Source organism: Protopterus annectens, chromosome 7.part0 (assembly GCF_019279795.1).
Source record: "Protopterus annectens isolate FY-2018-M chromosome 7.part0, PAN1.0, whole genome shotgun sequence".
NCBI classification, from domain to species: domain Eukaryota; kingdom Metazoa; phylum Chordata; order Ceratodontiformes; family Protopteridae; genus Protopterus; species Protopterus annectens.
The window spans coordinates 168,358,056-168,370,555 of NC_056739.1; the positions used below are offsets into that span (position 1 = coordinate 168,358,056).

At 42.2% G+C, this 12,500-nt stretch overlaps 1 protein-coding gene across 2 annotated transcripts in view; it reads right to left on the minus strand.

The window, feature by feature from the left end:
• Nucleotides 1-12,500, minus strand: part of LOC122806315 (ankyrin repeat and BTB/POZ domain-containing protein BTBD11-like) — a 164,067-nt gene that overhangs the window by 37,015 nt on the left and 114,552 nt on the right. For both annotated transcript variants that reach the window (XM_044076631.1, XM_044076632.1), the window contains exon 11: nt 11,848-12,068. In XM_044076631.1, the coding sequence (XP_043932566.1) occupies nt 11,848-12,068 (221 nt within the window). The remainder of the gene's footprint in view (nt 1-11,847; nt 12,069-12,500) is intronic.

Sequence of the window (12,500 nt, forward strand, 5' to 3'; positions counted from 1 at the left end):
GTCAAAGGTTATACATTGGTGATAGTGACCCCACTCCATCGCCCTCTTCCCTAGTTAAAGTAAATCAATTAAGTAAATCAGCTAATTAACCTATGTTTTAAAGTTAATGGAAACCCAGTATCCTGTCCTCAAATTGTTTACAGACTTCAGGAAAAAAAACAAGTCATCAGGATTTATAACATATGCAAACAGTAAGTACAACGGGTCCATTCCTGTATTTTACAATCAAAAACCACAAAGTAGCACCTCAAAATGTTATCGACCTGCAGACAGTTTAACAAAATACAAAACGCATCAAAAGTACAAACATCCATAACTCTAAGGTTTCTTTATTAAGTTGGTTAGCCTGGGGAGTGGGCTAGTGTAAGACCCTTTTCAGCCACTTCCCAAACTCTAAGGAAGAAACAGTAACATAAAATCACACAAATTATGAAACATCTAAAGAATGCAGGAAATAGTTACACAAGTGATACAAATAATCAAAAAGCTACATATACAGATAAGCAAATAGCTTTGTAGCAGCAATAAATGTACATAGTAATAACCCACTTTTATGAAATGTATGCTTGAAGTACTGACAAAATGCTTGAATCCAACATTATGAATATTCAAAGAAAAGCTGCAGTAAAGTGTGCAAGTGAGAGAATATTAACCAGTGTGCCTAAAGCCAGAGCATTTAAACATCTTTATGTGCTGCTGACGTTATTTTTGAAAGTCTTAATTTTGGATGTAAACCTATTTATTAGGAAAGTTCCACGAAGCAGTTACCATATGGGGGAAATGTATCCACCCACAACACCCCCCCCCATGTTCACATTATTTATTACTGAAATATTTTGTCATAAATGCTTAAGCAGTAAGGATGCCTTTTTAGTTTGAGGTGGTCAGAGGTCCTTAGTGACCCAATTTTCAGATAGCCTTGGTATATTCACAACTGAAGGGCAATATTCCTAATTTTAAAAAGTTAGAAAGTTAATGATCTTCATAGATAAGCTGCAGTGATGAGAAGCCAATATATTTTTTGTAGGTTGATATGATACTTAGTGTTATTGGACAGACAGCTGATCTGAAGAATTTTTTCCTGCCATTTTTGTATTAAACAAGTGTTATGTGCAGAGAGTGAGGCAGTAACTCCTAAGCTTAGAGAAGAATATATTATTGGAAACTGTGTGGCCGAATAGAGTAATGACCACCAGGGCCTTTATAAGCTTAACTGCACAACCAAACCAAACTGTGCCCCCTTGTGACATGGGCATCTATTTGGTCAGGTATGTTAGTTACAAGGTTGCTAAAAGTTTAGTGTCTGGGAGGAGGGGGGCATGTTAGAGAATTCACCAGGGATGAATTTTCCATTTCCCATCCACTGGTCAAGATTATGTCTGAACAGGGTTAGGGATGGACTCTGCTTCACATGGATGGGGAGACTGTTTTAGAGCATGGGTACCCTTTGACACATTTGTCTTGCTAGCATTTCTATTTATGTTGCAAGCAAAGTCTAAATCCTTGGATCTGGTGTTTCTGGTTCTATTTGTTATATAAATGTGAAAACAGTCCATCAGGCTGGATTAGAGGATGCCTTACATGCACGCATAGATCACCTCTCAGTAACGTGTAGGAGCTAGAGGGCGTTAAGGCAATCTGTACAGAACAGTGTGTTAATACCCTGGATCCTCATGGTGAGGTGGGGCATCTTATCAATGGAATAATTAACCTGGGTGGACTTTGTCCCCCCCCCCCCAAAGGCACTATAATGCACTTCTTGGCATTTAGCTTTAATCCCTGGCTTTGGCACCAGTCATTTACCTGTGTTAGACCCTCTTGCAGGAGGTTACTGTGATGGCAGAGTTTATGATAGCTTTAGATTTGCAGTCATCTGCAAATGTAGTGAGGCAGAGGGCTTTGACATTGGCCTTGACCTTCAAAGAAGTAGATGCCAAACAGGAGCAGGCCCAGCACTGAGTCCTGAGGTACTCCATTGGTGATTGGCGTCTTGGTGGAGGTGGTTTCACAATCTTAACTTTCTTGGGGCCCATCTGTGAGCCAGTTGGCAATTCAGTGAGTCATGCAGAGATTTATGTCTAGTACAATGACTGTCAATACCCAAGTGAGGTACGTTATTCTAATGCCTTAGCCAGGTCTAGGTGGGCAGTATGCACAGTTTGCCCTTCATCCATTGCCTTGGTGACCCTCTCAAAGAAGTTTACCAGGTTACGTAGATATGATCTTCCTCTGACAAAACCAAATTAGAATGGGTCCAGTGTTTGCAGGTTGCCAATGTCTGATCATTTCCATGAGAATTCATACCATGGCTTTGCATATTACACTAGTCAGACTAATGGGTCTGTAAATTCTGGGATCAGTTAATGGTCCACCCTTGTGGAGAGTGTTAACTCTTGCCATCCTCCATCTGCATGGTACATAGACTGTTTTGAGACTGCAGTTGAGGAGGAACTCAAGTGATCCCGACAGGTCAAGTTTCAAGCTACTTAAGAGGCATCCTGGAGTACTATCTTGGCCCATTGAGGCTGCATTTTTGACCTTCGTGATTGTCACCATGACATGCTGCCTGCGAATAATTTGGGGTAGGGTATGCTATTAGGGATTGCTCAGGGGGATAGTGAGGTGTGAACACCTGAATCTGTCAGCGAACAGATTTGCTATGTCACTCTGCTTAGTGAAACTGGCACAATGAACCACAAGTTAAGCACACTGGTGTGTTACCTTTAAGATTTCAGACATAGCTGAAGGCCTTGTGCTCACCTTTACAGGCTAGCTTGATTTCATAGTTGGCCTTGCCACATTTAATTAGTCCTCAGTTTCCTGTTTAGTTTAAATAGTGTGCCCTTATTATGAGAACTGCTCTTCATGACTTTGGCCAAGACTTTTTTCTTTTGTTATGCGACCAGTAACCGTTAGAATTCCATCAGTGTGGTTTGTTTTGGGCTTATTTTTGGGAGGTGCTGTAGCCTCTGTGAAGCCATTAGCATGGCGGTACAGGGTTTCTTCCAACAATTCCACATATGTTGCTGTGAACTCTGGATTCAGAGGAGCAAATTATATTTTAACAAACTGTCAGGTAATAGGAAACTACATCTTAACTGTTAAAAAAAAAAAAACCTTTAAGGAAACCGCTTGGTAATCACACATACCAAGTGATGACATAACTTGGGGGAGGTGCAAAACTTTCCCATATCGGTGAGTATTAGACCTAGTATGTTTGAAGTTTTGAAATATGCAATATCTGATCAAGGAAACTGGTGTTAAATTCCATGAAATGCTGCACCTGCAAGCTGGAAGCAGTGTAGGTTTCCCAGTTTGTAGAGGAATAGTTGAAGTCTACCATGAATAAGTGTACTTGGCTGGAAGGCGAGTGCCTCTAGCAGGTCCAGATATAAGTTATGGGGCCAACAGCTTGTTAGGATGTTGTAAGGGACTTTATGGTGGCTTGCATGTGGAAGAACTCCAAGGAATCATCCTATTTAACCAATCTAGAGGTACACTTGCTAATGTAGGTTGACACCCCTCCACCTTTAATCCCTGTCACTGTGACTGATCTAAATTTGAAACAGGGACTGAAGCCTTGAACTGCTAAAGTACTTTGTGTGCCTTTAGACCACTTCTCTGTAATGGCACTGACGTCTATATTCTTCACAGTGAAGAGAACTTGTAGGGTGTGGAATTTCTTGTTAAGGCTCTTTGAATAGTAACATGTTTAGGTTCCTCTGGGTTTTAAGGCTGGTAGCTTTATAAATTTGGCACTGCCTAAAACAGGCACTTAGCAGGTGGATAAAGTTTTAGCCAATAACCAGGAGCTCAGGACGGACAGGTGCAGACCATCCTTAGCAAAGCAACATGGTCCGTTAGCCATGGCCTCCCATGTTGACAACTACTGAATCCCCCCTGAATTACACCAGACAAGAAGCCAATTTGTCATTTTTTTTTTGTTCATATTGTGGCATCATCCTTGGTGAAGGCAAAATGCTGCTCAATGCAAGGTGCTTGCATGTCTGAGACACATTCAGAAAGATCCATCATGTCTCTCTTCATATGGTCCCAGTAAGGTAGGCCTCAGATCATTTACACCCGATATCGTAACAAGGAGAGATGTATTGAATGCAGATTCGGTTGGGCAATAGTTTTTGGGTTCACTGTGAGAGTGAAGGGATGTGGTATTAACTCCCAAGGGTCAGAGATGTTGAGTTCTTTAACTCTGGAAAGTCTCTTAGCAGTGCCAAACACCATAACTACAGGGTATTTGTTGTAAATTTACCCACTGCACCAATTACAAATGGAGATGAAGCCATCCTGTAAGTTGAAGGAAAAGTCTTGTAATAGCCTCCATTCTTATGTTATGACAATGTCATTGCATAAACAGCAATGTTTAAGTTGGGTAAATCCTATGGTAGAGGGCTAATAAAACAGAAAACTGGAGTGGACCCTTGTGGCATTCCCATGGTGAGACAGCCAGTTTCAGTATCTACACTGACCCAGCATGGTGAAAGGTATGGTTGTAATACAACTCAAACCAGGAGATGACTTTGTATGAAATTATTAAAAGAAAAATTATCCAATTTTTGCAGGTGCAGACTATTGTCTACAGGTTTCAAATATCCCCTTTGGGTATGGAGAAACAGCACTTGTTAGTCCTCTTTTCATGTTTTCATACATTTGAGGTCAGTGTGAAGACTGCAGTCTGTGTGTTATATATGGAACAGAAAACATGCTGCCTCCTATAATTCATACTTGTGAATGCATTCAAGAGTTTGACTCCATATTTTTTCCAGAATCTTCACTACTGGGCAATATTAGCTATTGGTCTACAGTCAGATGCATTAGTAGGGCATACAACTTCTGATAATGGGATAAGTCTACGTGTTTGTAACTTGGAGAGAGAATTTTAGGATCACAACCATTTCAAGATTAAGACTCTTACTTGTTCATTACGTGTATAATTTACAAAAATGTTATGCACAATTTATTAAATTTATTAAAATTTTAGGTGTCGCACAAGAAAAAGACACAAATGCACAACAAATCACAGCAACCTGTATAATTATAAACACAAACTTCAGCAGACGTATCAAACAGACCTGTGCCATGCAAACCTTTCATCTGCATTAGAAGACAACCAATACAACAACAAATTTGTAATACTTGCTTAACAGTACTGCCTTCTGTACCTCAAGGAAGGAAGGACCGACTAGTCATTGTGACTATGGCCCCTTATTTAGTGCAGTCTATTTCTCTCATTAGGCCTTAACCAGTCCTTTCTAACTATACAGGTGAATTCCGAGAATGACTGCTGACCTCCCAAAGGACCTATTAGTAACAGCTGTAGGTACACAATACTTAGTGTCCGAAATGAAAGAAGCAGAGATGGCAATTTTTGTACCAGCACAGTTTCTACTACACATCTCTGTCAAGCCGTTTCTCACTCTTTTTACTAAAGAACTGAGGGCAAAGCCAAGAAATTTGAGACAAAGCTACAAAAACAGGAATCATCATCATCTTTCAGCTGTTCCCGTTAGGGGTCGCCACAGCGGATAATCTGTTTCCATTTCTTCCTGTCCTCAGCGGATAATCTGTTTCCATTTCTTCCTGTCCTCTGCATCATGCTCTTTCACACCAACCGCCTGCATGTCCTCTCACCACATCCATAAACCTCATCTTAGGCCTTCCTCTTTTCCTCTTACCTGGCAGCTCCATCCTTAGCATCCTTTTCCCAATATACCCAGCATCCCTCCTCAGCACATGTCCAAACCAATTCAATCTCGCCTCTCTTGCTTTGTCTACAAACTGTCCAACCTGAGCTGACCCTCTGATATACGGATTCCTAATCCTGTCCATCTTAGTCACACCCAGTGCAAATCTTAACCGCTTTAACTCTGCCACATCCAGCTCTGACTCTTGCCTTTTCGACAATGCTACCATCTCCAACCTATATAACATAGCTGGTCTCACTACCATCTTGTAGACCTTCCCTTTCACTCTTATTGGTACCAGTCTGTCACAAATCACTCCCGACACTCTTCTCCACCCATTCCACCCTGCCTGTACTCTCTTCTTCACCTCTCTTCCACACTCACCATTACTCTGAACTGCTGATCCCACCATTACTCTGAACTGCTGATCCCAAGTACTTAAACTCATCCACCTTTACCAACTCTACTCCCTGCATCCTCACCATTCCTCTACCCTTCCTCTCATTTCAACACATATATTCTGTTTTAGCCCTGCTGACCTTCATTCCTCTCCTCTCTAAAGCATATCTCCACCTCTCCAGGGTCTCCTCAACCTGGTCCCTACTCTCACAATGTCATCTGCAAACATCATAGTCCACGGGGTCTCCTGTCTAATCTCATCTGTCAACCTATCACCACTGCAAATAAGAAAGGGCTCAGAGCTGATCCTTGATGTAATCCCACCTCCACCTTAAACGGATCTGTCACTCCCACCGCAGTCCTCACCAATGTCACACTACCCTTGTACATATCCTGTACCACTCTTACATACTTCTCTGCCACTCCCGACTTCCTCATACAATACCACAACTCCTCTCTAGGCACCCTGTCATATGCTTTCTCTAAGTCCACAAAGACACAATGCAACTCCTTCTGACCTCTGTATTTCTCCAACAACACTCTCAGAGCAAATATTGCATCTGTAGTTCTCTTTCCTGGCATGAAACCATACTGCTGATCACTAATCACCTCCCTTCTTAACCTAGCTTCCACTATTTCCCATAACTTCAAGCTGTGACTGATCAGTTTTATCCGTCTGTAGTTACTGCAGCTCTGCATATTACCCTTATTCTTAAAGATAGGTACCAAAACACTTTCTCCACTCCTAGGCATCATCTGACTTTCCAAAATTTCATTACACAATCTGGTTAAAAATTCCACTGCCATTTCTCCTAAGCACCTCTATGCTTCCACTGGTATGTCATCTGGGCCAACAGCCTTTCCATTCTTCATCCTCTTCATAGCCGTCCTTACTTCCTCCTTGCTAATCTGCTTCACTTCCTGATTCCCTACCCCCACATCATCCAACCTTCTCTCTCTCTCTCTCTCTCATTCTCTTCATTCATCAGCCCCTCAAAGTACTCTTTCCATCTACTCAACACACTCTCCTCACTTGTGAGTTCATTTCCCTCACTGTCCTTTATCACCCTTACCTACTGCACATCTTTCCCAGCTCTGTCCCTCCGTCTAGCCAATCAGTACAGGTCCTTTTCTCCCTCTTTAGTGTCTAATCTCTCATACAACTCTCTATATGCCTTATCCTTAGCCTCGTCACCTCTCCCTTTGCCATGCACCTCATCACCTTATACTCCTGTCTACCTTCTTCATCTCTTTGACAATCCCACTTCTTCGCCAGCGTCTTCCTCTGTATACTGTCCTGTACTTCCTCATTCCACCACGTCTCCTTGTCCTCCTCCTTCCTCTGTCCAGATGTCACACCAAGCACCTTCCTAGTAGTCTCCCTTACTAGCTCTGCTGTAGTTACCCAGCTATTTGGTAACTCTTCATTGCCTCCCAGTGCCTGTCTTAACTCTTCCCTGAACTCCACCTCACAATAGCCTTTTAATTTTTTTTTTTTTTTTTTTTAACTTCACCATTTAATCCTTGGCAGTGCTTTCACACTCCTCCTCCGCTTCTTGATCACCAACATCATCCTGCAGACCACCATTCTATGCTGCTTAACTACACTTTCCCCAGTCACCACTTTACAGTCTCCAATCTCCCTCAGACTGGCCCTCCTACATTGGAAATAATCCACCTGTATGCATCTTCCTCCACTCTTGTACGTCACCCTATGCTCCTCCCTCTTCTTAAAATACGTATTCACCCCAGCCATGTCCATCCTTTTCGCAAAATCCACCATCATCTGACCTTCTGCATTCCTCTCCTTAACACCATACCTACCCATCACTTCCTCATCCCCTCTGTTCACTTCACCAACATGTCCATTGAAGTCCGCTCCAATCACTAGTCTCTCACCCTTGGGTACACTCACCACCACTTCATCCAACTCACTCCAAAATTTTTCTTTCTCATCCATTGCACACCCAACTTGTGGAGCATATGCACCAACAACATTCATCATTACACCATCAATTTCAAGCTTCATAAACATCACTATCACACTCTTTCATCTCCAAAACACTCTTGGCATACTGTTCCATTAGGATAACCGCTACCCTATTTCTTCTGCCATGCACACCATGATAGAATAATTTGAACCCACCTCCTTTACACTTGGCCTTACTTCCCTTCCATCTGGTCTCTTGCACGCATAATATATCAACCTTCCTTCTCTCCATCATATCAGCTAGCTCTCTCCCTATAAGTCATACTGCCAACATTCAAAGTTCCTACCCTCAGTACTACGCTCCTAACCTTCCTCCTCTCTTCCTGCCTTCGGGCATTCCTTCCCCCTCCTCTTCTTCTTTGGCCAACAGTAGCCCAATTTCCGCCAGCACCCTGTTGGCTAACAGTACTGGTGGTGGTCGTTGTTAACCCGGGCCTCGACCGATCCGGTATGTAATTATGAAAAGTTCTCCACATCAGTAATTTTTGGCAGAGGTTTTATGCCAGATGCCCTTCCCGACACAACCCTCCCCATTTATCCGGGTTTGGGACCGGCACAAAGAAATGCACTGGCTTGTGCATCCCCAGTGGCTGGGTTTACAAAACCAGGGATAATTTAAGTATTACTCTTGTGCTGCGGTAGCATTGTCGCCTCACAGTAAGATGCTGTCTGGTTCAAATTCTCAGCTAGAGCATCTTCTGCGTGGAGACATGCGTGAATGGGCGTACCTTCGTTGGAGGTTGTGAGTCAGGCCTGGCAAGCCGGTACGTAAAAATCATTAGCGGACCGGAGTTCCACTGTGGCGACCCCTAACCGGGAAAAGCCGAAAGACACAAACAAACTCTAATTCACTTAAACGTAATAACAGTTTCCACATCAACATGCATTTTCTAAACAGTAAGTATGAAAAACTGATGTAGGCCCTTTTGCCTTAGTCCAAGTTCCAATCATTTATCAGAAAAACAATTTTGAGGGACGAGGCAAAAATACAACTTAAAATCAGGAATCTTCTGCAAAGTCAGACACTGCTGAAAGTTATGCCTCTTTCTCAGTGAGATATGTATTAACTACAGAGACATATATAATAGAGCCCTAGCACATATCCATCCTTTATGTACTTCCCCAGCATGTGATGTGCAGTAATAGAACTGCAGATCTATCAACTCCTATGCAGTGTACAACTCTGCACAACTGTTCTTACCACCCCTCTGCCCACAGTGAAACACAAAAGTACTGCAGCCATGAAGGTTGTTCTTCTTTCAGCTTTTCCCGGTTAGGGGTCGCCACAGCGCAACTCCGGTCCGCTAGTGATTGGTAACAGATTTTTACGGTGCCAACGTGCCAGCTCGATGCCCAACCTTCAACGAAGGCATGCCCATTCACGCATGTCTTTCAAAGGCCACTCGACCGTGGGGAGGACATGCAGACTCCACACAGAAGGCGCTCCAGCTGAGAATCGAATGGGAGAACCTCTTGCTGTCAGGCGAAAATGCTACCGCTGCACCACTGCGACTGCAGCCATGAAGGTGTGCAAGATAATATACAGCATTATGTCACATATTCATTCTTTCTACAAAGGAGTGCAGTGACTTGACAGCTATGTAAACAGGCTCCCATGCTGCCTTGCATCACATACAGGTAAACCCACTACACCCCCCCGATGGCTGTTACTGCATTACTCACTCTGTAGCAGGAGGGTCTGCACTCTGTACCTTCCTATTCAAGGGCAAACAGCTGAGCCACAGATGGCCATTTCACCTCTGTTATGCTTTGGGAATGCATCTGAGCAGCCCAAATCACTGACCAGGTTAGTCCCACTAGGCATAAGGTGAGACCCAAGGTAGTTTTCATATAGACTGGAGGAAAAATTCCCCTATTTGCATTTGTAAATATATTTTTAAATTTTATGTAGAATATAATAAAGAACTCTTGGCAACCCTCTTTCCCCCATATTTTACATGGGGTTGGGGTGTCACATCAACATTGAGCTGTAGTATATTCTACATTCACCTGAGAAAAAAGAACTGAAGTCATATGGGACCTCAATTTAAATGTCTCATCTGAAGGATGTTAAATTCTGCAGTGTATCATCCACTGCAGTGTTAGTGCTGGTAAATGAATAATGACCCCAAGACTGGATAACGGTAATAGAACCCAGTCTACTGATTCTCTGATCAGAGGCAAATGTGTTAACTTCTGAGGAAGTGGCACTGGTTCAATACCCTACTTTACTACCAGGCAAAGTTGCAATTAAAAGCTTCATGTGCAGAAAGTATACAGCTGGGCTACTGCAGGAGGACTGCCTTAAAAGCACTCTCCATAAACTAACATCTGGAAAGATGAGACCTGCAAAACACACATGAAAAGCATAGCACTGCAGACCTAGAATTATAGTCTTGATTTTTTTCTGTACTAAGGGCTCATTAAAGACAATTATCCAGAGGACTGTCACTGCAACAAATTACAAGTAGTAGTACATCATGCTCTCCTTCACACACCAAATCGGTTTATAAACATTGAAAGAAAAGGCAATAGGGGTTACTAAAGATGAAGTAAAAAAATAACTACTTTTTACAAAACACCTTTCTGACAAATCTATGAAAAAGCCCACTAATCTATTAATTGACTAATCCTTATAAGTAGTCTTTGTGCATACTGAACCTTTCCAAATTGTTAAATAGCCTTTCCAAATTGTTAAATAAAGTTACTTTCTTAGTGACACAGAAACAAACATGTCTGGTAGTACCATGGATAAAACGTATTTCATACACTACCAAGGACTGGAGTTAAGAAGGCTAGCAAAGAGGAAGGAAGGCTGCCGACAAGGATGTGGTATTCTACGGACTGCACAACTGTTCTAACCTCCTGGGCAATGAGATGAAATTCTGACATTCATTTCACGATCCCAGCAGAAGGCAAGGATTAAGGTAGGAATTAAGAAAGCCAATGTAGCACTCTGGTCGGTCGAGTTGGTGGGGTCCTGTGGAGATTACTACTAGGTAGGGACCTCTTGTAATGCAGCTGCAAAACATGAAATGTGGCTGGAGATGTACTGCTTCCATGGCACCACTGTAACGTACACTTCTGTGAAAGACACAAAAGCAGCAAGAAGAAAGCCTGGACATAAAATCACACCAGTTTTGTCTATTACTTGAACTAGGTGATTTGCCTTTTTGGGAAGGAGGCGGTATGACTTCCCCCACCACGACCAGCTACAAGAAGCTGCAAATGCTGTCAGGTGTGTAATGAGGCTAGTCACAAACTGCCCCAAAACATTATAATATTATAATATAACCAAGAAAAAAAGGAATGCAAGGCACGGAGAGCAGAATCCACAGCCAGGAACACGTAACTTGCGAAATAAACGTTTATCCATGAAGAAGTCCAGTGTGAGGACAAAAACGCAATTGTTATTTGTAAAAGCGTTAATGACAGTGCGTTTTTCACAATAAATGTTTATTTCGCAAGTTATGTGTTCCTGGCTGTGGATTCTACTCTCCGTGCCTTGCATTCCTTTTTTTCTTGGTTGGTTTTACTTGGAAAGCTTTCCGCTCAGTGGTGAATATTATAATATAGTTATAAATATTACAAAAATATTTATTACAATGGGAACGGTAGGGGTAAATCGAAATATTCATCCAAATCACAGAGTACTTCCAGTCTGTAAAAGGCAAGTATGTCCTGCATCCCTGAGAATATGAACAAGACTTCAATCACGACACTAAAGAAAAATTGTACAATTGAACATGCACATACCATGTTTTCTCAGCTCCACTGTGATGTCCAGGAACCCATGCTCTGAACTCTGAAACATGGCCTCTTTCAGGGCCTTCTTCTTGGCTTTGCTGCTTCTAGTAGACATGGATTTGGGAGTCCCCGGAGTACTTAAGTCTGACCCTTCTGCAAGGATATCAGCCAGTGAAAGTATACTGCTGTTTGTCATCTCTGGCTGGTTGAGAAGCTGTCGCAGGACATTCCTGCAAAACAAAATTAAAACTAGCAGTTATTTTTCTCCTAATGTACACTGCTAGTCCAACCGAAACAGCCGGAGATATGGCCTTACTACAGGTGATAAGTGAATGTGATACTACAGATACGACAAATAAATGCACACGTACATACATGCAGAAGTAAAACAAATCGAGGTTTCTTTGGTACACTGCTATTACAACTTCTGACTACCTTTGGCAGTTTGACTCTTCACCTTTTTACTGATTTGCCAATATGTAAATACAAGAGTAGTGTGTGCTTACTGTTACACTTGCTAAAATGCCAACAGCTAACCTATACTTTCTTTTATTTACTTCACTACATAGTACTGCAATGTACTTTTTACATGTGTGGCTTTCCATGGACTTGTAATATGTTTTTCAGATTTCTGTACATTTCTAATGCACTTTGGTCAGAGA